General features: G+C 38.7%; 2 protein-coding genes across 2 annotated transcripts in view; one reads left to right on the top strand and one right to left on the bottom strand.

Annotated features, from left to right (window-relative positions):
• RGS22 (regulator of G protein signaling 22) overlaps window positions 1-26,729 on the bottom strand; it is a 110,279-nt gene that overhangs the window by 8,419 nt on the left and 75,131 nt on the right. Inside the window, exons 20-23 of the mRNA XM_063451206.1 lie at window positions 14,762-14,830; window positions 13,748-13,909; window positions 10,012-10,191; window positions 4,400-4,558 (exon numbers count right to left, since the gene is read on the bottom strand). Coding sequence (XP_063307276.1) covers window positions 4,400-4,558; window positions 10,012-10,191; window positions 13,748-13,909; window positions 14,762-14,830 — 570 coding nt within the window. The remainder of the gene's footprint in view (window positions 1-4,399; window positions 4,559-10,011; window positions 10,192-13,747; window positions 13,910-14,761; window positions 14,831-26,729) is intronic.
• POLR2K (RNA polymerase II, I and III subunit K) overlaps window positions 18,042-26,729 on the top strand; it is a 153,090-nt gene continuing 144,402 nt past the window's right edge. Inside the window, exon 1 of the mRNA XM_063451208.1 lies at window positions 18,042-18,051. The gene's annotated coding sequence lies outside the window, so the exon portion shown is untranslated. The remainder of the gene's footprint in view (window positions 18,052-26,729) is intronic.

Raw genomic sequence — 26,729 nt, 5'->3', positions numbered from 1 at the left:
AGGACTGGCACTCTCATGCCAGTCTGTGCCACCAGCATTTAATAGTAATGCCAGTAAGCATATTACCATGAATATTGGGATATCAGTGGTCTATGAATGACTGCCTGGCACAGATCTTGACAGTTCATTTTTACCAGCACTTGACCGTTGAGTTTACATATACATTATTGATATTAAGTTAATATACATTATGTTTATACATTTTGAAGAATACATGGGAGCAAAGTACAAAATATGTATAACTGTGACATACATGAGTTGTGTACAAATAACTCAGAATATTCCTTACAAACCTTGGACCATCTCATTTTTTATTTATACACTGTATATATTTTTTGGGGACAATTTTTTTTATTTAAATTCCAATGAGGTCAAGATATATCATAAGACAAAATAGGGACTATCTTGTCTTATGATAAATCCTTTAAGTTGAGAAACCTTGTCACTATCCTCAGTCGTCGCTAGAGACATCTATGGTAATAAGGCAGTTCTCACTCATCGCAACACAATATCTAAAGAGTCTCTGGCAGTCTCAGAGGATTCTCCATAGACATCAAAGTTGTTCTCTTGCACATGCATTAGCTGACGAAGCGCCAAGACCTGAAGAAAGAAGATGTGGCACCTGCAGGGGACTCACCTACCTTGCACCCTTGGGCCACCACACGCCAAGCGGCGGTGTCAACACAGAATGTCTTTACATACACGCAAAGTCTCCGAAGGATGACAAAGACACTTTAAGGAGTTTGGGGCCTTTCTTATCCCTACATGCTAGTGTCATCTTATGTAACTTTGCCTGCTCTCTATAAACTCCATTCAAAATGGCTGTAAAAAAAGAAAAATGCTTTATTCAATCAATTTAACTCTTTGCTTGCCTCTGGTACTCAAATGGTTAAACCATATTGCAGCATTATCTATTACTGGGTGTGTCTTATATTACTTAGTCTAACCAGTTGCAGTATTGCTGCACGAAAATTAGTAAATTATGCTAAATTGAATTGTCTGTACTGTCCGCACAGACATCTACACGTGCACAAGCGTTGTGATATTCGTGAAATGCTGGAAGGAAGAGGATTTTTCCCCATCTAGGGTTAGGGTTACGTAGGGAGCAGATATGTAAAGGCAGAGTTATAGTTAGGGACTGCAGAGAGTTAAATTAAGGTTGTGTTATAGTAAAGCATTTAATTTGGAGTCATGTAAAGAGATGTTATGAGGGATCATTAAAACAGAATTTATGGGGGTTAATGTAAAGGGAGGTTACAGGGGCAGGGAACATGTAATCAGAGAGAGCATCATGTAAAGAAGATGGAGCATGTAAGTGAACAAGTACTGCACAAAATCTGAAATGTGTGTTTTGCAGAAACATTAAAAAAATATCCGAAAATGGCTGAAAAGCATAATTAAAAAAAAAAAAAATGTATAACTGGAGAACAGGTTAATTAACTCTGGCAAGGTGTTAACCAACAATATTAAAGTGGACATGTTCTGAGTTTGGTCTGGAATGTCTTATTCAAATGACCTTGTGTTGGCCGAACCTTAATCAGCAAGAAGCTCGTTTGAATAAAAAGCCTTTGCTGTGCCAGGCACAAATGCAACCTACTACAAAGAACAGGTTGACTTTAAAAGACAAAAAAAGAGAAGTCAAAACGTATAAAATACATAAAGATCACATACTGTATAACACTTTATTAAATAATGATATTTTAATCTCTCTGTGAAAAAAAACTAACCAGCAAGGCTTCTACGATAAATCTTTGTTGTGCATTGAACCAATAAAAGAGGCGAATGCTAAACTCGTATGCATCTCGCAATAATCTTAAAACATTTAAGAATACAGGCCATTTATTCACATGTCTTTTAATATGAACTACAAGCAAATGGATGCATTATCCAGCAAGAAATGCAATCTAAGACTTTGTTGCTGCGTTAAAATGTTCCTAAGTTCAGTGGGAGATCAGTAGAAAGCCTATATAATTCAATTACACCACATGCAATCCCAACAGCTATTAAAATCTTGGAACGCAGGATTCCATCCCGGTCCAGATGGTTTTTTAAACATCAGTTATGAGAAAAGAATAAACCCTCCATTTCCTAATACACTGTACCTTTCATGATTATTTAATGGAGTTTTATGAGTATCGCATGTACCAAATAACTCAAGCTACCACAATGGTGTTTCTTGATATGGCAGAATCCCAGCTGGTAAGTGGTTGCGAGGACCCCTGTGTATGAGCACAATGGCATTACTGGTGGGGGTGGACAAAAGATGGTGCCCGAGCTGTTACAGAACTACAACTCAAATCATGATTTTCTAGTAATTCTACTTGCTGGATTCTAAAGGTTCAGAAATTAGAGAGGCAAAGTTTTAAAAATAATATCAGGAAGTATTACTTTACTGAGAGGGTAGTGGACGCATGGAATAGCCTTCCAGCTGAGGTGGTAGAGGTTAACACAGTGAGGGAGTTTAAGCATGCGTGGGATAGGCATAAGGCTATCCTAGATATTCGATAAGGACAGGGACTAATGAAAGTATTTAGAAATATTGGGCAGACTAGATGGGCGGAATGGTTCTTATCTGCTGTCACATTCGATAGTTCTAGTGTTCTATAATCAGATGTGACAGCGAAGTTTAATGTGCATATAGTGTTTTATAATTTTAAATAAATGAAACTTTTAATGTCCAGACAAGATTTTAACCTTTTAAAATGTTTTTAAATATACTATTTTCCTTACTGTTGATTAAGATATTTTTCTTACTTTTAGAAGCCTAGGTCACCAACCATCAGTCAAAGGTTCAAATAAATTTTGAAAACGAGCAATTCTAAATAATAAACTTTGCTCAAAACCTTACAGAAGGGTTCTCATGTTGGAGCTAGTTAATTAGATGTTTATTATTCAAAGTATGACCATATTTTGTGTTTCTGCATAATTTCCTCAGTTTTAACTCCTGCAGGTCCACTTAAATCATTGGACACAAACCAGAACGAATGCCAATTGGTTCACTAACCTGTTTATAATGATTGTATAAAAAGCTAATTGTTAATAGCACATAAGCCACGGACATGTTATGGCTTGTTGTCAATTTAACAGTTTTGTGGTCAAGTAACAATAACAGAGTGAGACACATATTTTTATATGGAATCTTCTCACAGGAAGCTGGCATTAGATTAATATGAAAACATATTCTAAAGGAGCACCTCCATTGGTCTCTGGGTTATTACAGGGCTCTGCACGGACTGGGTAAAGCAGCGATGATACAGTAAGCGTTGAAGAGTGAGCCCTTGTCTGCAGCCTGAATGGGTAAGATGTAACTTATCCAACCAATGAGGGTGCAGTAAATTGATATGGGTGCCCAGTATTGGGGTCTGTCTCAGGGGTAAGAGATCCAAGGTTCCATATTACAAAAACGAGTACTTAATGTTTTATATATATATATATACCCTACAATTTTAAGCTATTCATCCTTCTATCTCAAGTTATTCCAGAGTCTTTTGACAGGCTCCATTACAAAATCATTAACCATATGCATTTCAAATGCCAAACTTATCTCAAAGTAATTGAAAGAGAGAAGGTTATTTTGCCTAAAGAACCTCACAACTAACCAATCTCTGAGGATAATAAGCTTATTTCACTTTTAAATGCAACATACCGTTTCCAGAAGTTAGCTAGAAAACAAAGTAAAACTTAGGACTATGACAGATCTGGGTTAAAATGTCATTCTTAGCAACATACACACTAGATATATATATATATATATATATATATATACACACACACACACACACACTTATATATATATATATATTTTTTTTTTTTGCAAGACTGTTTGTTAGCAGTTTGGCAAACAGGGGGGCTCTCCTTGGTGTGTCCAGCGATAAAACTAATATTAGTAATGTGGAAGTGTAAATTCTGCGTTATCAACCTGGCTGACGGGTATGTGGTCTTTGGGCACTAGAGAGAGACACTTTTTTTTGTGACACTCCTCCCAAACAGATTGACAAAAAAAAATTAAAACTAAAACAGCAGTGGCGCTCATAGACCATTGGCAGGATAAATAATACACTGGGGTGCAGAAATTACGGTGATGTACTTAACTCTATGCAATTCCAAATGTAACTGAATGCCTCATTGTGATTGGCTGAAGCTCAAAGTGTATCACATGACATGGAACGATGTTGTAAAGTAGAAACTAAAATATAATCTACAAGTATCTATTTGACTGCAATTATTAATGTGTTTGTCAGTGTCTCCTTGTTTATGTTTTATGTGTAAATCATACGTTTTCCTTCTTTGAAAATGAAATGACAATTATAATAACAAGTTCATCATGGGTATATATTACTAGAGGGTACCATGCAAAGCTTAATGTTCTGTATATAGTCTGTTGAAAGATGTACCCAACCTTGGCAAGCATCTCTTCTGCTTTAAGTTTTCTTTTCAACTGTTCCATTTTTTTATTCTTCTTTCGCTCGAGAAAAGGTAGAATCTTCTCGTCTGCCAAGTTACTGCGAAATTCACAAAACTCGGGCCAGTATTTGAACATAATACTGAAGATAGTCATCTGGAGATAAAGAAATATACACAGTTAAGAATGTTTGTGTTTTTACCAAGCAATTGGATACTATGCGCCTTCGATAACCTTAATACACAGCGGTATCACTACACTGCGCAGTCAGCATTGCTTTTCCTACAGTCAATCCTCTCAACAAACAGATGTGTCAAACAGACTGATTCAAGAATTTTTAATTATTTGGTAAGTCACGGGATAAAATTATTCAGTGTATTATCCAGGATAGTTAACCCATTTCATCAGACTTCAGAATATCTGCAGTATAGAGGTTATTAAATAGTAGCAGTGTGATCAAAAAACACCATTTAAACCTTGTCATATTTGTGGATTTATGGAATATATCTTTAGTTATTTTCCATTAGAGATAGATGATTAACTAAAAAACTGATCAGATCACAAAGAACATCAACATCTGGTTCATCCCCGATCTAAGGATCATCATGTATTGTATATCTAAATGGCTGTACACTAGCGTCAACAGAACACACAAAGCCAAGTGTATTCTCTAAGGATGGTAATGTTGGTAAAATAAATACAATTACTTTAGATTCTTCACACAATGTTCCTTTTAAGCTCACAGTTAGGCTGCACATGAAAATCCACAAAAACAGAGACAAGATTGTGCTGTTCTCTGTATGTACTATTACTGATAATGCTACAATGTCATCCTAACACGTTTCTGGCAAGAGATTCCCAGCTATCTCAGTCATTTCAATCGTGGCTACAAGGGAAAAAAGACCCAGATGTCATAAAAATATGTTCATAAAACACCAGCAAATATCATCACTGCATTTGGTGGTGTATTGGAGACCTGCTGAAATATTTTTTTCTGGTATCCCCCTCCAGAACAAGAGTGGCCAAAAGGTAGACCCCCATCTGTTGCACAACTCCTCCTAGTATACTATTCCACCTGCGGATCATTTGTGTGCTTGTATGTAGTATTGGCATTTAGAATGGAGGGGTGTGTTTGTATGTAGTATTGGCATTTAGAATGGAAGGGTGTGTTTGTATGTAGTATTTGCATTTAGAATGGAGGGGTGTGTTTGTATGTAGTATTGGCATTTAGAATGGAAGGGTGTGTTTGTATGTAGTATTGGCATTTAGAATGGAATGGTGTGTTTGTATGTAGTATTTGCATTTAGAATGGAATGGTGTGTTTGTATGTAGTATTTGCATTTAGAATGGAAGGGTGTGTTTGTATGTAGTATTGACATTTAGAATGGAAGGGTGTGTTTGTATGTAGTATTTGCATTTAGAATGGAAGGGTGTGTTTGTATGTAGTATTGACATTTAGAATGGAAGGGTGTGTTTGTATGTAGCATTGGCATTTAGAATGGAATGGTGTGTTTGTATGTAGTATTTGCATTTAGAATGGAATGGTGTGTTTGTATGTAGTATTTGCATTTAGAATGGAAGGGTGTGTTTGTATGTAGTATTGACATTTAGAATGGAGGGGTGTGTTTGTATGTAGTATTGGCATTTTGAAAGGAAGGGTGTGTTTGTATGTAGTATTGGCATTTAGAATGGAGGGGTGTGTTTGTATGTAGTATTGGTATTTAGAAAGGAAGGGCGTGTTTGTATGTAGTATTTGCATTTAGAATGGAGGGGTGTGTTTGTATGTAGTATTTGCATTTAGAATGGAGGGGTGTGTTTGTATGTAGTATTTGCATTTAGAATGGAGGGGTGTGTTTGTATGTAGTATTGGCATTTAGAATGGAGGGTGTGTTTGTATGTAGTATTGGCATTTAGAATGGAAGGGTGTGTTTGTATGTAGAATTGGCATTTAGAAAGGAAGGGTGTGTTTGTATGTAGTATTGGCATTTAGAATGGAGGGGTGTGTTTGTTTGTAGTATTGGCATTTAGAATGGAGGGGTGTGTTGTATGTAGTATTTGCATTTAGAATGGAGGGGTGTGTTGTATGTAGTATTTGCATTTAGAATGGAGGGGTGTGTTTGTATGTAATATTGGCATTTAGAATGGAGGGGTGTGTTTGTATGTAGTATTGACATTTAGAATGGAAGGGTGTGTTTGTATGTAGAATTGACATTTAGAAAGGAAGGGTGTGTTTGTATGTAGTATTTGCATTTAGAATGGAGGGGTGTGTTTGTATGTAGTATTGGCATTTAGAATGGAGGGGTGTGTTTGTATGTAGTATTTGCATTTAGAATGGAAGAGTGTGTTTGTATGTAGTATTGACATTTAGAATGGAAGGGTGTGTTTGTATGTAGTATTGACATTTAGAATGGAGGGGTGTGTTTGTATGTAGTATTGGCATTTAGAATGGAAGGGTGTGTTTGTATGTAGTATTGGCATTTAGAAAGGAAGGGTGTGTTTGTATGTAGTATTGGCATTTAGAATGGAAGCGTGTGTTTGTATGTAGTATTGGCATTTAGAATGGAGGGGTGTGTTTGTATGTAGTATTGGCATTTAGAATGGAAGGGTGTGTTTGTATGTAGTATTGGCATTTAGAATGGAGGGGTGTGTTTGTATGTAGTATTGGCATTTAGAATGGAGGGGTGTGTTTGTATGTAATATTGGCATTTAGAATGGAGGGTGTGTTTGTATGTAGTATTTGCATTTAGAATGGAGGGTGTGTTTGTATGTAGTATTGACATTTAGAATGGAGGGTGTGTTTGTATGTAGTATTGGAATTTAGAATGGAGGGGTGTGTTTGTATGTAGTATTGGCATTTAGAATGGAGGGGTGTGTTTGTATGTAGTATTGGCATTTAGAATGGAGGGGTATGTTGGTATGTAGTATTGGCATTTAGAAAGGAGGGGTGTGTTTGTATGTAGTATTGGCATATAGAATGGAGGGGTGTGTTTGTATGTAGTATTTGCATTTAGAATGGAGGGTGTGTTTGTATGTAGTATTGGCATTTAGAAAGGAGGGGTGTGTTTGTATGTAGTATTGGCATTTAGAATGGAGGGGTGTATTTGTATGTAGCATTGGCATTTAGAATGGAGGGTGTGTTTGTATGTAGTATTGGCATTTAGAATGGAGGGTGTGTTTGTATGTAGTATTGGCATTTAGAATGGAGGGTGTGTTTGTATGTAGTATTGGCATTTAGAAAGGAGGGGTGTGTTTGTATGTAGTATTTGCATTTAGAATGGAGGGGTGTATTTGTATGTAGTATTGGCATTTAGAATGGAAGGGTGTGTTTGTATGTAGTATTGGCATTTAGAATGGAGGGTGTGTTTGTATGTAGTATTGGCATTTAGAATGGAGGGGTGTGTTTGTATGTAGTATTGGCATTTAGAATGGTGGGTGTGTTTGTATGTAGTGTTGAATGCTGTAAAGTATGCACATATACTGACACACACACACACACACACACACACACACACACACAAAAGGGTGGTTTCCCTTGGGTCCAGTGGCATCTGGCTGAGATTGAAGGGAGCTCTAGGCTCTATCCTTCCTTCTATCTCTAACCTCTCTCCCAATGCTGGTAACCTGGGAGGAAATAAACTGTGCTCACTTCTTCCCAGCATTGCGGCTTCACATCAAACAAATGGCTAGTTGTTAAAGGCTTGCGGAGCTTGACCGGGTCCCTGAGCAAAGATGGCCATTGGGTGGCCCTAAGTACCTGCACCAGCATTAGTTTGCTGACGTGGTATAATATGGGTTTGTGGATGTCTTTTTCGGGCATTTTTGTGTACTTTACATTATACTTTGGTTGTTTGAGCTGTTTGGTATTATCAGGCAGCAGGATAATTCATTGGTACCAGTTTGGGAATGTAAAAATATGTAACAACATTTCCAAAGAGACTTTTGGTCAGTTTTGTCCCAGGAGGCGAAGAGCTGGGGTGAAGAACAAGGCTATAAGATATTGTTATTTTATGCAGCCTAGCCCATAGGGTTACAATATGTCATACTGCAAGCGGACTGGGTTAGGATCTATCTTCATAATGATGCCAGCTAGTAACATTGCCCCATTTACATCCAGAACTGGGGACCTGAACCAGTAGAGCGATATGACAACAGTATGGAAAAAGAAGGTAATTTAAAGGGGAAACCTGTAGATCGGAGTCTAGAACAAAGAGATAGGGGCTTTTAAATATTTCCTGAAATGGGACGTGAAGCTCTAAAAACTTAGAGGGGAACTTGAGGAATGAAGTTGGGGGCTAATAGGTAGAACCTAAGGAATGAGAGGAGCTAATAATCAACTTGGGGAATAAAAATGGGGGAGCTACTACCTTGATATGATGAGCTAAAATAGAATGATGATGTAGAAATCACAGGGGAAGGTCCTTGACTGTAATGTTTGTGTTGGGCCTGAGATTTTTGATTGAGGCCCTGACACTGCAGCACTCAGCTGGGTTGATTTTGTAGTCCTTTACAATGGACACAGTTTCTTTGGACATATTTAAAAACACTGTATAATTTAAACACTTACTCAAGAAGTACCAGTTTTTTGTAAGCCAATGAAACCTGTTTAATGTAATAAAAAACGAAATCAGGTTCTCTTAAATTAGAACTGTCACAGCTTCATTTTTTGTAACTTCTCAATAGCTAATCAAAGGTTGTTTATGGGACGTGCTAATTTTTGTAACGCACTTTGATTTATGCCAGAGCACTCAACAACACAAAATATACTCACTAATCCCCAAGATGCTGTGCGTTCATACGGCATGTTCAGAAGATAATAATGTTATATGATGTCGCCATTGATTTGGAAGCCCTGCAGAGGTAAGTGTGTTTATTGCTTACCTCTGGTTGCTCTATTTATCCCAGTACACTATTTACTAGTGTTTAGTTTAATATTAAATAGGAAGATCCACTTTGCTGTTTCCCAAGTAACATTGCTTGTTCATTAAGCTTATTAATCTACTATTTTGTACCAAACAATATAATAAATAAAGAAAACGTTTTATAAGGTTTTAAATGTAATATTGTCAGCATTGGGTAATGCCACTCACATGCAAGCCTAAACTAGAAGCAATGATAGAAGGAATAGTGCATTACATGGAGGGCTGGCCCGTCCATAGCCCGCGGTAGAGCCACGGCTCCAGGCGGCACTCTGACTATCAGTGGTGGGCCGGCGGCTCTCTAATTAGGCGAGTTAGGCGACTGCCTAACTCGCCATAGGGCAGGCAGACTGTGTCAGGTCCGTGATCCCTCACAGAGGACCGGACACCAGGAGGGGGCCTGGTGGCTTGCCCGGTATGCCGCCACGTGCGAGGCCCCTCCGGTCTGCCCTGAGAGGCAGAGAGCCAGCACAGTCTGCAGCTCTGCCGGGTGTAAGCTGCAGACTGCAGTGTCTTGAAAGGATTTTCAATCCGGGGGAAATGTGACTCAGTCTATGTATCTATTCATAATTACAAATATGTCCCAATGTAGCTATTAGAACAAACAGAACATTTACGGATGGAAGCATCAAGTCCTCCAGTAAAGTACGGGCACGTGGGAACCATTCCTAAGTTCCAAGTCTATAAACTCACCTGTGCTTCACGAAACACGTAAGGTCCTAAATCTCTGCGTCTTTCTAAGATCTTCTCTGCTTGCTCGGGTGGAATATCAATCTGCAGGGCTGGAGGGATTGATGAGTTGATGAAGCAATTGATGATCGCAGTAATTTTGTTCTGAATTATAGATTCATCGCAGTGGGAGTGACACAATTCCTGAAAATATATTCATACAAATTTGAAGTTTACAATGTTGAGCAGGGGCCAGGAAGTCAAAACATATACACAAATGTCATGTATTGCACCACAGGCATCTCATCAGCACTGTTAAATATATACAGTCAAGCAAGGAAATGGTCAGATCACACAATAATATGGCAAGACATTACAATCTGGTAGCAATTGTTCACCTCGATCTTAGATAAAAATATGTATATGTTTTCCCCTCTCCGATCCTCCCTTTCTTTCTCACTATTTTACAATTTTTTCTTTTCCATAGATAGTAGAAGCCGCCCTTATCTTTTTAAGATATGTATGTGTATTTTTTAGCTATTAAAGGAAGACTATGGCGTTAGGAATGCAAATTCCCAACACTATAGTGTTCCTGTCTTTAAATTTATATAGGTCCCTCAACCTCTGTTTGCTATAAAAAAATTTTTAAAAATGAAGGTTTTACTTACCTTTTTCCAGCACCGTAGTTCACTCAATGCTGCTCACCTCTCCGGCTTTCGAAGCCTGTATTTTTAATTGGTTAACTACCATCTAATATATATATATATATATATTTTTTAAATATCTTACATTCTTTGATATATTGTCTCTTATGTATAAAGCTGTATGTTTTGTGTTAAGAAATGTACGAGCTTTATTACATTTTTAAACTGCTCCAAAGTTGTTGTTTTTTTTAATCTACGTGTATAAATTCAACTTTTGTTGAATTTACCAATATTTCCATAGTGTTAATGAAACTTCAAGGCTGTCAGTATTTTAGAGACAACTTGTAAAAATTTCAATTTTTCGCTTAACAACTTCACCTTTCATGTTAACCTTCAGTTGTAAGTTGTGTCAGTAAGCATTGAACCAATCACTAATAAAATGCAGGGCATCCTAGCACAGGTCCCCACCACGTGATTTTATCCTTGGTCATTGGGTGAGTGCTTAAAATTACATAATGGGGATGAATTAAACATTAAAATAAACAATGAGACCTAATGTCTCCCCAGCCCACACCCATGTGCAGTGGATGAAGGCTATTTAAAAATTTTGCGCACTATTTAAATACTCTTGCTGCTTCGGTCTCTCTAAAACTGTGGCATGTTCCCTTCTACACTCACTACACCCTCCTTTTCCCCTGTCCCAGACTATATACCAGGAGCTTCTGCCTGCTAGTAAGCAAAGGAGTGGACAAGTGAGTTTTAGGGGACAGTCCTTAGAGAGCATGGAGTGAGCACATCATTGGACGCATTTTTAAAATAACAAGAAAAAAAACAGTGTTAGTCATTCAAAAAAGAAGATATAAGTTCAGCTGCTTGCATTTAGTCTGACATTAAATACATTTTGATTGAAAAATCGCTGCAAATAAGTCGATAATTATCAACTGTTTTAGCGATAAAATTAAATTGAGGACAGGTTGGTTAAATGCCTCAAAGACTTGTGTTTGCTTAGTTGTACAGTATGTATATAATAACAGACTGAGAGATTTTCTAATTAAATAACTATAAGGCAAAGGAAAGACACCTGGGTAAACCATTTAGGAGGTAAACCCTTTAGTGCAAAGAGTAACCCAAATAATTAATAAAACGTCACTTTTAATATGCTTATTAAAATGTTCTAGAATCTCATATCATGAATAAAGTTAATATCTATGAAGTAGGAAAAAGAAAATCATACAAAAAATGATTAATCCAGAGGAGGATTATGATCAAATAATATATGTTCCAATTAATCTGTTTGAAGAACAAATATCAAAAAGAAATCTCAAAACTAAAACAGTGGTCCAAAGAATAAGTCCAAAGTTCCCTACTCTGTTGTGCCTTCGAGGGCACCCCTTAAAAAATTCTAGTCCCTCCTCCCTTCTCTTGATACAATGCCTAGTCGTCTAGATACAGCAAAATAGCTATGAGTCTATCTCATGGGACTAGGTAAGAATGGTGGAAAACGATTCCAACAAAAAAGTGAACATAAATGAAAAATAATAATAAAATTAAGTTAATAAATGAAAAGAATATGGCTGGTAAGGTCAAAATAATCTTAATGCATGTCGTCCCATATCTATTAGATCAGCATTATACTCTGTACACGTCCCGACGCGCATTTCGGCGTTAAGGCTCTTTTAGGGCATTGTATCAAGAGAAGGGAGGAGGGATTAGAATTATTTAAGGGGTGCCCTCTAAGGCACAAGAGAGTAGGGAACTTTACAACCTGCTGGATTTGTTCACCACTCTGTTCTTTATCTGTTACATGATATATTTCTCCTCCTGGCTAAGATGATATGACGCAAATGTAACATTTACACATCTCGTTACATTTTGGTTTCATACAACTATGTATGGTGTGATCACTAAATCATTTCCCACTTGTATATACTCTTTTTTTGTCCTAGGGATTTTTCACATAGATTATTCGTTGCATTTATTCTTTGGACCACTGTTTTAGTTTTGAGATTTATTTTTGATATTTTTTCTTCAGATTTATTGTAACATATATTATTTGATCATAATCCTGGTCTGGATTAATAATTTTTTGTAGGACTTTCTTTTTCCTACTTCATAGATATTAACTTTATTCATGATAAGAGTTTCTAGAAAATTTTAATAATCATATTAAAAGTGATGTTTTATTAAAGGGACACTCCAGTGCCAGGAAAACAATCCGTTTTCCTGGCATTGCAGGTCCCCTCTCCCTCCCACCCCCTATCCCAGGTTGCTGAAGGGGTTAAAACCCCTTCAGTCACTTATCTGTATTCAGCGCCGATGTCCCTCGGCGCTAGGGCAGGGTCGGCCCACACTCCTCCCCCGTCTGCGGGGGAGACGTATTGAGCATGCGCGGCCGGCGGTGGGGGGACCTAATGCGCATGCGCAGCAATGGCGCGCACGCTTTTTAGACCTCCCCTTAGGAAAGCATTGAAATATAAATAATAATAATGCAAATAATGCTTTCCTATAGGGATTTTAGCAACGCTGGAGGTCCTCACACAGCGTGAGGACATCCAGCGACGCTATAGCACAGATAATCTGTGCTATAAACGCGGAAGTGCCCTCTAGTGGCTGTCTGGTAGACAACCACTAGAGGTGGTCTTAACCCTTCAAGGTAAATATTGCAGTTTATGAAAACTGCAATAATTACAGTTGCAGGGTTAGGGGTAGTGGGAGTTGGCACCCAGACCACTCCAATGGGCAGAAGTGGTCTGGCTGCCTGGAGTGTCCCTTTAATTATTTGGGTTACTCTTTGTACTAAAGGGTTTACCTCCTAAATGGTTTACTTAGGTGTCTTTCCTTATAGTTATATATAAAAATAATATCAGGGGTGCACCATCAATTTTCTAGCTAGTGTTACAAGTATACTACAACTACAATAAAAAAAATCCCTCTTTGAGCCACATTAATACTCATTTTCATTGTTTGTTCAAACATTTCAGTACAAACTTTTATTAGAAATAAAATATCAAATAAGCATTATGTTTAAAAAAAAAAAAAAAAAAAAATCTTATTTAAGAAGGTAACTCGTGTCATACCATACGAAATACAGAAATATAAAGCCTTAAACGACATACCTTGTATCTCTGCACTTCTTGCCAGAAAAGAAGCCCATTCTCAAAAAAATCCCCTTTAAGGGATATGAAACGTTGGAACTGGCTGGCAGTAACTGGGTTCATTAGCGCTTTACGGAAGGCAATTATCTCTTTGGATGAAGAAATCCATTTACTGTCCAAGTGCTGAAAGCAGTGTGTACAAATGAGAATCTAAAAAAGTCATCTTTATATATGTTATCGTTAACAAATGTTGTTGACAATTAGAGAGAGCAATGCACACACAAAGGGATACTTTTACTAGGGTACTCAAGATGGGCCATTTTCCCAAAATATCCAAAGGTAAAAGGTAAAAAAATGTCCAGGCAATCCAGGCAATTTTTTTCTGAAAGGAAGTCTTTATTTGGAGCAAAGAAATAAGAATATTGTTTTGAATCCTTCATGAGCCATTGTTAGGTCTTGAGAAAGGCTCATGTAAGAGCCTTAAACATTGTTCTCATTTCTTAGCTCCAAAAAAAAGACTGCCTTTCAGAAGAAATTACCCGGTGTGACTGGACATTTTTTACCTTTTTCCATCAATAAATATAACTTCATGTAAATACATTCTATGGCAAAATACTAAAAGTTGAAAAACCAGCAGAAGCAATTCAAAGGTTTCCATGGAGACAGCGGTCTAATCACAACTGCATCATATCGATAACTGCCACAGAATGTTAGATCAGAACATTCATTAAAATAAATATAGGGGAATTTCGGAACAATCATAGCAACCATTATTGTCAGTTAATATTATGAAATAATAGATTAAAAAGAGTTCTAAACTCCAGCCCACAGGAAGTTACAGGCGCACTTAGCTTTGGGATAATGTGCAGAACAATGCTGAGCAACAGACAATTAATACTTTGATTGGGTGATCATTAAATATATCTTACACGTCTGATTAGATCGGAGCTATTGAATGCTCAGCTGCTAAATATATTCTCAACACACTTTTTATAAGTTGAAAGAGATGGCCTTGAAAACGAGACAGGCTCTCACCTTCCATACTCCAATTTTCTTCTTGTTTGTCTGAAATACGACATCTTCTGCAACATCCTTCATCTGTGCCTAAAACAACACACATGACATAAGACATTATTAGTTTCTTAAAAGTAGGAAAGACAACAAGAAAAGGGTAGCAAAGGGTCCTGCTTTTGCCTACTTGCGTCTCAAAGAGAAAAGTCAATTGATTCAGAGAACGATCAGTTCCCAGGAAGGCTGTGCTCCCAGGGACATCCTATCGGTGGATGTTGTTTTAGGAATTTCTCATAACTTAGTGATTTATATAACTTTCCCTCAGATTTCTTTTTTGTTATTTTGAAATTATCTGAAGGAAAATTAGGAATATCCTTCACTTTAGGGGTTTAACGATCAGAATTTAAAAGCAACTTTCATGACTGGAGGTGAGTGATCAACTGATTGTTCTATCTATCTATTTATCGGTTTGTCTATCTCCCTCTCTCTATATATTTATCTATCCACCATTTATTTAGAGAGAGGGAGAGACACATAGAGAGATAAAGACAGTACGTAATAATTTAAGTCAACCCTTTTAAAAGGCATTCTTCACATATCTATAGATTATACCACTGAATAAAACATTGAATATCATCTATAACTTGTGTTAACCTTTTTTCCTGTGTGACGTTCCATTTTCATTTAAAATCTGTATTAAAGATTTAGGATATTTTCTTACAATCCAGTTAAAGGTGGCATGTCTGTGATCCTTAACTATAAAATGTCTGAACACCTCGCCAGGCCTCATGTTATTATATATGAGCTCTGCTTCTTTTCTCCTTTTCCCCGTTGTAGTTTCAATTAATTAATATGATGTATCTGCAAAGCGGTATGACTGGTCTTTTAACCCTTTTTTTTTTTTTTTTTTTTTACTAACAAGCACCACCAAGAACTTTGCATAACATTTATTTGAAACAAGGGACGCAGAGATAGTATATAAACTTATAATAAAACAGCAATTTCCATACATCTTGTTTTTCAAACTTAAAAAATTAGTTTATGTAAATTGACACCGTTTTTTTATTGTTCGTTCGTCCTCTATAGAATTTTTTTCCGGACTGCTTACAATAGCAAGAGTGTAAACAAATCTTTTCATTTGTGCATAGTGTCCACATACAATAAATCCAGTTGAATCATTTATTTCTAAAATATTATGTTAATAATACAATTGCAAGCGCTCAAATGCTAATGTTATGCTAAACAGCGAAGTACCAGAGTCTCCCCCCCACCCATGAGTGTAGGAATGGTACCACCTACTGATCACTTAGAATACTGCATCTTGTATCTGCTATCAGAAACAAAACCTCATGCTTGCTTGTCATTGCACATCATTAGCAAGAGCTAATTAAATTCAGAACTAATATGTTCTAAATTTTTACTATGCTTCTTAACTAACGTATACTGTGCAATGCAAATCCATTAACATGCATATTATTGTATATGGTGGTGTGCCACTATGTAAGTAAATAAGCCACTTATCCAGGAAAATTAACATTTTTTCTTGGTCACTGGGCAAATACAAACCTTCTAAGCCTGCTCCAGTCCCGTGAGAATTTTTAAGGCTGTTCTTTAGTGGAATTTAGCAGCTTTACCGATGACTAGTGATCACAGTTTCTCTTTAAGGATGCAACTTGTCAATGCAACGTAGACTGTCAATATTTCAGTCAAAGTGCTAACTGTCAGATTCCGTTTACAGCTGACACTCATTGTCAAACACTAATACACCATTACAGTCGCATTTTAAATGTGATTGATTTACTTGAACATTGAACTTCTTTTTCATGTGGTATTTTGGTTATTCTCATTTCCCTTAACCCCTTAAGGACCAAACTTCTGGAATAAAAGGGAATCATGACATGTCACACATGTCATTTGTCCTTAAGGGGTTAGAGATCTAAAGGGACACTTCACTACACAAATAAAACTTTAAAAAATAAATTAAAAAATCACTGGTTAGTACATATACAGTGAGGGGGGGGGGGGGGGTATTTGATCCCCTGCTGATTTTGAACGTTTGCCCATTGACAAAGAAATGATCAGTCTGTAATTTTAATGGTAGGTGTATTTTAACAGTGAGAGACAGAATAACAAAAAAAATAATCCAGAAAAACACATGTCAAAAAAGTTATAAATTGATTTGTTTGTTATTCTGTCTCTCACTGTTAAAATACACCTACCATTAAAATTATAGACATAATTTCTTTGTCAATGGGCAAACGTTCAAAATCAGCAGGGGATCAAATACTTTCTTCCCTTACTCTACACCAATGAAAACATGCATGCATTTAATTGGGCATTTTTTAAATTGGGGTTATATCTTAAAACAGCATGTAAAAGTTGCCGATCCCTTGTCTGCAGCCTTTGCAAGCCCTCCTCTTCAAACCCCGCCCAGACTTTCTGTGCCTGCCCAATCACAGACTTTCCAATGTAGCTCAATGAGAAGTCCTTGCAAGGCAGGTGTTCTGAGCAATTTCCTGCCTCTTAATTCCACTGAGCTAAACAAACCAAAGCAAGTAGCAGGAAGTAGCAGGACTGGTTGTCTGATTGACAGCTGGTAGAGGATTAGAAAAACTGAATAGATTGGCGTTTTCCAGTAGTTACATAGTTACATAGCTGAAAAGAGACTTGCGTCCATCAAGTTCAGCCTTCCTCACATATGCTTTTGCTGTTGATCCAAAAGAAGGCAAAAAACCCAGTCTGAAGCACTTCCAATTTTGCAACAAACTAGGAAAAAATTCCTTCTTGACCCCAAAATAGCAGTCAGATGTCTCCTTGGATCAAGCAGCTATTACCCCACTAATTAGAAATTGTATCCCTGTATGTTATGTTTTTGCAAGTATTTATCCAATTGCAGTTTAAACATCTGTATGGACTCTGATAAAACTACCTCTTCCGGCAATGAATTCCATATCCTTATTGCTCTTACTGTAAAAAAACCTTTTCTTTGCCTTAGATTAAATTTCCTTTCTTCAAGCCTAAATGTGTGACCTCGTGTCCTATGTATAGCCCTGTTTATGAATAGATTTCCAGATAATGGTTTGTACTGGCCCCGAATATATTTGTATAATGTTATCATATCCCCTCTAAGGCGCCGTTTTTCCAAACTGAAGAGATTAAAATTTTTTAACCTTTCTTCATAACTAAAATGCTCCATTCCTTTTATCAATTTTGTAGCTCATCTCTGCACTTTTTCTAGTGCCATGATATCCTTCTTTAGAACAGGTGCCCAAAATTGCACAGCATATTCAAGGTGTGGTCTTACCGGCGATTTATAAAGAGGCAAAATTATATTTTCATCTCGAGAATTTATGCCCCTATTTATACATGACAAAACCTTACTGGCCTTAGCAACGGCAGATTGACATTGCATATTGCTACCTAATTTGTTGTCTATAACAATTCCCAAATCCTTCTCGTGTGTGGTTATCCCTAGTTCACTACCATTTAGGGTGTAAATTGCTTGTGCATTCTTAACCCCGAAGTGCATAAGTGCATAACTTTGCATTTTTCTACGTTAAATTTCATCTGCCATTTTAGTGCCCAGTCCCCCAATCTATCCAAATCCCTCTGAAGCAAGGCAATATCCTGCTCACATTTTATTACTTTACAAAGTTTTGTGTCATCTGCAAACACTGATACATGGCTTTCAATGCCCATTTCAAGATCATTTATAAATATGTTAAATAGAAGCGGTCCCAAAACAGAACCCTGAGGGACACCACTTACCACTTTTGTCCAGCTTGAAAATGTACCATTTATGACAACTGTACTCTATCCTTAAGCCAATGTTCTACCCAAGAACAAGAATATTCATCTAGACCAATTTCTTTTAGTTTGAAGACTAACCTATTGTGAGGAACCGTATCAAATGCCTTGGCAAAATCCAAGTAGATCACATCCACTGCAACACACTGATCTATATTGCTACTTACTTCTTCGTAGAATGCAATTAGGTTAGTTTGACATGACCTATGTTTCATAAAACCATGCTGATTATTGCTAATAACACAGTTCTTCCCAATGAATTCCTGAATATTATCCCTTAATAGCCGTTCAAATAATTTCCCTGTCACAGAAGTTAAGCTCACAGGTCTATAATTTCCAGGCAAGGATTTTGAACCCTTTTTAAATATAGGAGAACAAGAGAAGAGCAGGGTCTGTCCTGTGGAGTATGGTGATATACACCATATATCGTAAATGAACAGTTAAAATTGATAACTTTATTCAGTGAAAACAACACACAACACAAACTGAACTATATACAAGGGGGGAAGAAGGAGGGGAGACAAATACATAAGGTGCAAAACACCTAATATAAAACCACTACCTAGCTCCAGTACTGGGTAAAGGGTGCAGGCAACAGGGTACTCCAGTAGTGAGAGACCTGCTGAGAGCGGGTCAGATCCCTTGGTACTGAAGTAAGGGCTCGGCAGGGCTGAATACCTCAGTGTACAAGAGATGTTTCGTCAATTCACTATAATAAGTGACAAGAACTATTCAGAGCAGTATTGATAGTGCTTCCTCTTCCAATGAGAGAACAGCCGAGTTGAATTAGCCAGTAATCACTTCATGTGAAGTGTCTGCAATGGTAACAAAGTACATTTGTACACTACTGGGTATAGAGTGTCTACAGGTATAACAAAGTGCGTCTGTACGGATACAGTGCTTGAGTTAACAGTCGGAGCCTAATGTGTCTGGATACTTCCGTGCACCACTGCCTGTTACAGTTATTGCAAGTGGTCACGGGGTCCGTCTGTGAAGAAATAGTGTAGCGGGTTAGGGCTTAAACTACCAAGGTCAGTTGCTAGTAGGATCAGTTCATCCTACTTTGCTATCTAGATTACAAACTGATACCCATTAGGCTAGAGAGAAGGTTTCCCCGTGAGGGGGTATTACCTATTTCAGTGGTTGCAAATATTACCAAAGTTCATCTGCACATGTCTAATGTTTGTCGCAGGGCTACAGATGGTGAGGCGAGTTGCTTGGAGAAGCAGTGCGTGGTGGGCCACTCTCCGAGATGCAACTAGTTACCATAGAGTAGTCAGCCGTGCGTATGGGCAAGTATCCACAAGGAGAGTGGGTACACTGGCACAAGAAATGGGTGTGTATCAAATCGTATGTGCTAGACCCTATACCTGTGCCCCATGGGTTGTAAAGTTGAGGCTGAAAAAATCGTCATCAGTTACCTAGCAAGAATTGCTTGTTTAACCAGCTGGCTTAATCGAGCCGGATATAGGGTAAAAGAGAATGATGCCTTCATGGGCACCAGGTATAGGAAAGAGGTATATAGAGAAGGAAAGTGCAGTCCTTAATTGTAGATGTGCCGCTAACCCTATCGGGTAATGTGTGCGATAATAGTACAGGAGAGAGTCCCAAAAGGGGAATCGGTATGAATGTTAGGTGGTGGTGACCCAGCTTTAAGGTTCAGTGGGTCGGGTGACGGTCTCACCCAAAGTCGGTCTTTTAGTCGGTTTTCGTTTTGACAGGGTCGGGTATGGTCTCCCAGCTGTCTGTCCCGACGTACGTTTCGCCTGTGTGTACCAGGCTCGTCAGGGGAAAAGACTTCCCGGGTAAGTAAAGCTTAAATAGCCAGCTCAAGCCCCTGATTGGTTCCTGGGGGGATGAGGGGGAGGAGTCGAAATACGGTGGCCGGAAAAGCTCAAAAAGTAGTGAAGTGCATTCTTAATCTCGGGATGAAATTCTAATACCCTTATATATGATCAGAATGATAGTTCCTCTCAAACTACAATGGTGGAGGGGATAACCAAAAGGAAATATATACTTTGGTTGACTGTATCTACAAGAATGGATTACCCATGTTGGGGGAGATAGTCATGACGTTGGGATAATCGTGTGCATGTAAATCCCAGAACAGACATAATTGGTGCTGTGTAGCATGAGGGTCACCGGATATCAGGGTGACAATCCCCATGAGCTAAGTATTGTTTGATCAATACATCGAGATGGAGAAAGAAATAATAATCATATGCCACACCTAGAATGTGTGCTAGGGTTATTGTGGCCATTATTAGGTAAGCTGAAGTAAGTTGTGTATGGAGTTGGGCAACTTCGGAGATGTATACCATGGTCCCTGGGCCCGCCGTTGGGTCGGTGCGTCCATACAGACCCGCCAGAACAGAGTCGGCTACTCAAATGGGGTGATCTCCTAGTGGATAAATGGGGTATAATTAAATTCCTCGTTCAGACCCAGAGGTGATAAGGTTTTGAACGAGAAAATCCATTGGGATTCTTTGCGCAGCAGGACTTTGTTAAAATCACCCTTCCTTGGATTTGGGAGTAATTTTTCAATGGCTTGGAAGGTGAGGTTCTGCGGGTTGCCTCCATGAAAGTTTTGTATATGTCTCGCTACCGGAGTGGGTGTCAGCGTATTTCTAACTGAAGTTACATGTTGTAGAATTCTCCGTTTAAACTGTTGGAACGTTTTACCAATGTACTGTATGCCACAGCTGCAAGTAATTAGATAGATAATTTTTGTGGTATTGCAGTTCACCAGTGCATTGGTCTCAACGGAGACATGGGTTTGTGTTGAAGTAGCAAGTTTCGATGGTAAAACATACTGGCAGGCTTTACAGTGTCCGCACCTATAGGTGCCTTTTGTCCCTGTTAGCAAATTTGTGGCGATAGGGGGAGTTACCAAATGGCTGCGGACAAGTTGATCTTGGAGATTCCTGGGCCTGCGAGCTGTCAGTGGAGGGTGTTCCGGTAGAACCTTCGAAAGAATTGGGTTGTGTAGAAGTATAGGCCAGTTGGTATTGAGGATCTTAGACATTGGTGACCAACCTTGGTCAAATGTGGCAATACAGCGTGGAGATTTTTGGTCTTGTTTTGGCCTGTAGTATGCTAATGTGGATTTCCTGTCCATGAGACAAACACGATGGAAAGCATTCTTCGGAACCCTGTTTGGATAGCCAAGTTCTCTAAATCTGGACCTTAGTGTTTGGCATTCATTGAAGAATGCCTGGTCCTCCGAGCAGTTTCGTCTGGTGCGCAAGTACTGGCCGTACGGGATGGAGGCTTTTAATTTAAATGGGTGATGGCTGTCCCAATGTAGTAAGCTATTTGTCGAGGTGGCTTTTCTGAACAATTTGGTCTGTATTGTGCCATCCAATTATAGCAACATTTTCAGGTCTAGGAAGACGAGTTCATGTTCGTCAATGACGCACGTGAGTTTTAAGTTTATGTCATTGTCATTGAGTAGCCTAACAAACTCATGGAATAGGGGGACGGATCCTGACCACATTAATAGCATGTCATCTATATACCGATGCCAACTTATGATGTAGTCATGGAAGTGGCGGAACTGTGGTGTCATAACAACAAACTGCTCCCACCACCCCAAAAATAAGTTGGCATAGGTCGGTGCGCAGGCCGTCCCCATAGCAGTTCCGGAGACTTGTAGGTAGAACTTGTCATTAAATATGAAATAATTATGAGTTAGGACAAACTCAAGCATGTTGAGGATAAAGTTCGTCTGAGGGTCAGTATATGCCGTGTTCTCCAGGAAGTGCCTACAGGCCCTAATGCCTTTGTCATGAGGGATGTTGGTGTATAGCGCCACGACATCAAGGCTCGCTAGCTGTGTGTAGGGTGGAACTATTAGGTCCTGAAGTTTTAACAGGGTGGATTTAGTATCCTGTAGATAGGATGGTAGTGTTTCCACCAAGGGGTGGAGAATCTTTTCAATGAATTTGCTTGGTGATTCTGTTAGGCAGTTGTTGCCAGAAACGATAGGTCTACCCGGTGGAGGGCGAATGCCCTTGTGAATCTTCGGTAGGCAGTAAAACATGGCAATAGTTGGATTTTTGTGGGGTAAAAGAAAACGAAATTCATCTTTATTGATTATTTTGTTAGTCAAGGCGTCATTAAGGAGTGTATCAAGCTCATCAGTAAAGGTCTTGGTAGGGTCAGAAGGGAGGGCCCTGTAGTGAGATGGGTCCTCAAGGTGTGCCATACACATCGCCACATACTCTGGCCGATTCATGAGGACTATGTTCCCCCCTTTGTCGGCGGGTTTGATAACCACCGTTTCCAATTGTTTGAGGTCTTTCAAGGCCTTACGTTCCATGAAATTTAGGTTGTTCAGAGCTGGGGCCTGGTTGGGTGTGGCTTCTAGCTCTTTCAGTGACATTTGGATAAAGAGGTCCACGTGGGGTGTGTCCACAAAGTTGGGGGTAAAGTAGCTTGAGGGTTTCAAGTCAGTCAGAGGTCTTGAGATGTCATTTTCGACTAGAAGTGAGTCTAGGGTTTTTGCAAGTTCAAAGTCCTCAAGGGTGAGACCCATTTCATTGGCCTGCACTTGATCCTTTTTAGCATGAAGGATGTTAAGAGCTAATTTGCGGCCAAACAAATTAAGGTCCTTTGACCAGTTAAACTTATCACAGCTCGGAGTGGGCACAAAAGATAATCCTCTATTCAGTAGCGTGAGGTGATGTTGTTCAAGGTGGAAGTCGGATAGGTTAATCACTTTATTGGGCATTATTGTCTCTGGGTACCTAGGGTTACCCCCTGCTCTGTCCTTTGACACTCACTATCCGTCCATCTCTCTATATGTACCTTTTTAAATATAGGAACAACATCTGCCTTCCTCCAATCCTCCGGTACAATACCTGAAACAAAAGAATCTTGAAAAATTAAATACAGAGGTTCACTTATTTCCCCACTTAGCTCCTTAAGTACTCGTGGGTGGATACCGTCAGGCCCCGGAGCTTTATTTACATTAATTTTCTTTAATAGCTGTAGCACCTTGTCTCGCGTTATCCAATCACAAGTTATCTGCAAGTTTGTTGCAGCAATTATATGCATATCTCTTGCCATAGGATCCTCATTAATATATACCGAAGAAAAATAGTTATTTAAAATGTCTGCCTTTTCCTGGTCTTCATTGACTAACAGACCCATCTCTGTTTTCAGTGTACCTACGCTTTCATTTTTTGTTTTTTTAGAATTAATGTACTTGAAAAAATGTTTGGGGTTGGTTTTGCATTCTTTGGCTATCAATTTCTCATTTTCTAGTTTAGCCACTTTAATTGCCTTTTTGCAAGTATTATTGGCTTCCTTATATCTTATATAGGATGCATCTGATTGGTCCGCTTTAAATGCTTTAAAAGCCCTTTTCTTATTTTTAATCTCTTGTTTTACTTCTCTACTAAGCCACATTGGTTTTAATTTTTTTCTTTTATATTTATTACCCAATGGTACATACTGTGAAATGTACCTTTCTAATATTTGTTTGAATAGTTTCCATTTTTCCTCAGTGATTTTATCCCTAAGGCGTTTATGCCAGTCGATATGTTGTAGAGCTGCCCTAATCTTATTAAAATTGGCTTTTTTTAAATTATACGTTTTAATATACCCCACATGCTTTTGCTTTTTTGAGTTTATTTCAAAAGTTACCATATTGTGATCACTATTTCCCAAATGCTCCCCTACTTGAATGTTGGTTAAAAGATTAACATTGTTTGTTATAACGAGATCCAGACAAGCATCCTTTCTAGTTGGTCCTTGTACCAGTTGTGACATAAAGGTGTCATTTAACACATTCAAAAAACGGATTCCCCTAGCTGAAGTACTAGTCCCTCTATCCCAATTTATGTCCGGGTAATTAAAATCTCCAATAATTAATGTGTTCCCCCGATTTGCAGCTTCACCAATTTGCTCTAACAGCAGTTCTTCCTCATTAATATTTACATTTGGTGGTTTATAACATATCCCAACCAATAACGTATTTCCCTTTGTTTGCCCCAAGCAGATATCTACCCATAAAGCTTCCACATTTTCCTCGTCACACTCCACATGCATAAGATTTGACTTGAACTCATGGCTGACATACAAACATACCCCACCACCCTTCTTGTTTTTCCTATCCCTCCTAAATAATGTGTACCCATTTAAGTTAACTGCCCAGTCATGTGTCTCATCCCACCATGTTTCTGTTATGCCTATTATAACGTATTGTTTAGTGTATGCTATTGCCTCTAGTTCCCCCATTTTGTTATATAGGCTCCTTGCATTCGTAAGCATACATTTAATATTATCATGAGTCATTTGTACTTTTTGTGAATCAATATTACATACCTCCTCTGTTCTGAGCTTCCCCCTCCCCCATCTCCACCCCCATTGTTCTGAGCTAAGGCCCATCTCATTTCTATCCTATCTCCATTTTCTAGATTGCTTTGAGCCTCCCCCCCTACTACTAGTTTAAAATCTCCTCCAACCTTCTAGCCATCCTATCCCCCAGCACAGCAGACCCTCTTCCGTTTAGGTGCAATCCATCACGACTATACAGGTTGTACCCAAGCGCAAAATCGGCCCAGTGCTCTAAAAACCCCAAACCCTCTTTCCTGCACCAAGACTTCAGCCACGCATTGACCTCTCTAATCTCCCGCTGCCTTTCTGCTGTAGCGCCCGGCACAGGTAATATTTCTGAAAATATTACCTTGGAGGTCCTTTTCTTAAGCTTACTTCCTAGATCCCTGAACTCACTCTTTAGGACCTTCCATTTTCCTCTGACTTTGTCATTGGTACCAATATGGACCATGACAGCTGGGTCATCCCCAGCCTCTCCCAATAATCCCTCCACTCTGTCGGCAACATGCCGGACCCGAGCACCCGGGAGACAGCAAACTGTCCGGTTGAGTCGATCAGAGTGGCAGATTACCCTATCTACTCTCTTAATAATAGAGTCCCCTACCACCACAACCTGTCTAGACTTCCTTACCCTCTCAACCCCACCCGTACTAGAGGGGCTGTTCCCACAGCTGTTAGAAGGAACATCTTCCTGCAGTACAGCTACTCCTGAGCTGATGCACCCAACATCTTCACTCAAACGGGCAAATCTGTTAGGCTGCACTAGATCAGGACTAGCTAAACCTTTCCTCTTCCCTCCCCCTCTGCTTCCTCGCCCCACTGTTACCCAGCTATGTGCCTGTTCTCCATCTGTCTCATCTCCTCCCAATCCACTACCTGCACCCACTAAACTCTGCTCAGTGAGCAGCAGACTCCTCTCAAGATTATCAATCTCCCTCAGTGTTGCAATTTGCCTCTCCAGATCTCCAATTTGAGCTTCCAGAAAAGCCACTCGCTCACACCCACCACAGAGGAATGGACCCTGGACAGATTTATCCAGGCATGCAGACATGCAGCAGGATGTACACTGAATAAAACTTGTAATCTTGCTAGCACTCATCCCCAGTTACCAAATAACACAAGTGAGCAAAACAATATTTACCCTCTTGATTTCAACTCCTGTTGTTTTAACTCCTACTTAAAAGAGACTACTTTAAATAGCCTACTTTCAAGCTACTCCAGTGTTGTTGATACAAATATGTGGAAGAATCGGTTGGCCGGTACCTGTGAGCTATGCAAAATTAGAAAAAAGTCCAGAGCTGTAGAAATTGTTGCTTCTATAATAACAATAATAATAATAATAATAAATTTGGTGTTTAATTTTGATCCTTTATGTTAAGCAGATGACTCATATCATATGACCTGCCCATAGTGCATTTTATGTTATAACCTGGCAGAAGCATTGTATGGAGTTTTCCAAAACACAACTGAAAATGGGAGAAATATCAAAATAATCTTTCTTACAAAACATTCTTCAAAGAAATCATTTTGCGGACAGGACATTTGCTGTATTAAATTTGTGCAATCCCAGAGGGATTGCAATGTTAATCTTCTCCTGCAGGTAAACATTTGGCAATGGGGTACGTTAATATGTAGCTATGACTCAATCACATTTATTTTCACCTTTCAAAGTGGAGACTGTCTAGCATTAAGAAAGAAACTGTTTTTACAACCCAGCCCCTAAGGCCGATGTTTAAAATCACCATATGCCTTATCTCTGAACGGAGGTGTAGGATTACAGAGGAATCAAAAATTATGAACTTAATTTTCTTCTTCATGGCGTTAATATAAATCACTTACCTGA

The sequence above is a fragment of the Pelobates fuscus genome, chromosome 4, assembly GCF_036172605.1.
Source record: "Pelobates fuscus isolate aPelFus1 chromosome 4, aPelFus1.pri, whole genome shotgun sequence".
Taxonomy (NCBI): Eukaryota; Metazoa; Chordata; class Amphibia; order Anura; family Pelobatidae; genus Pelobates; species Pelobates fuscus.
This window is presented reverse-complemented; position numbering and strand designations above follow the sequence as displayed.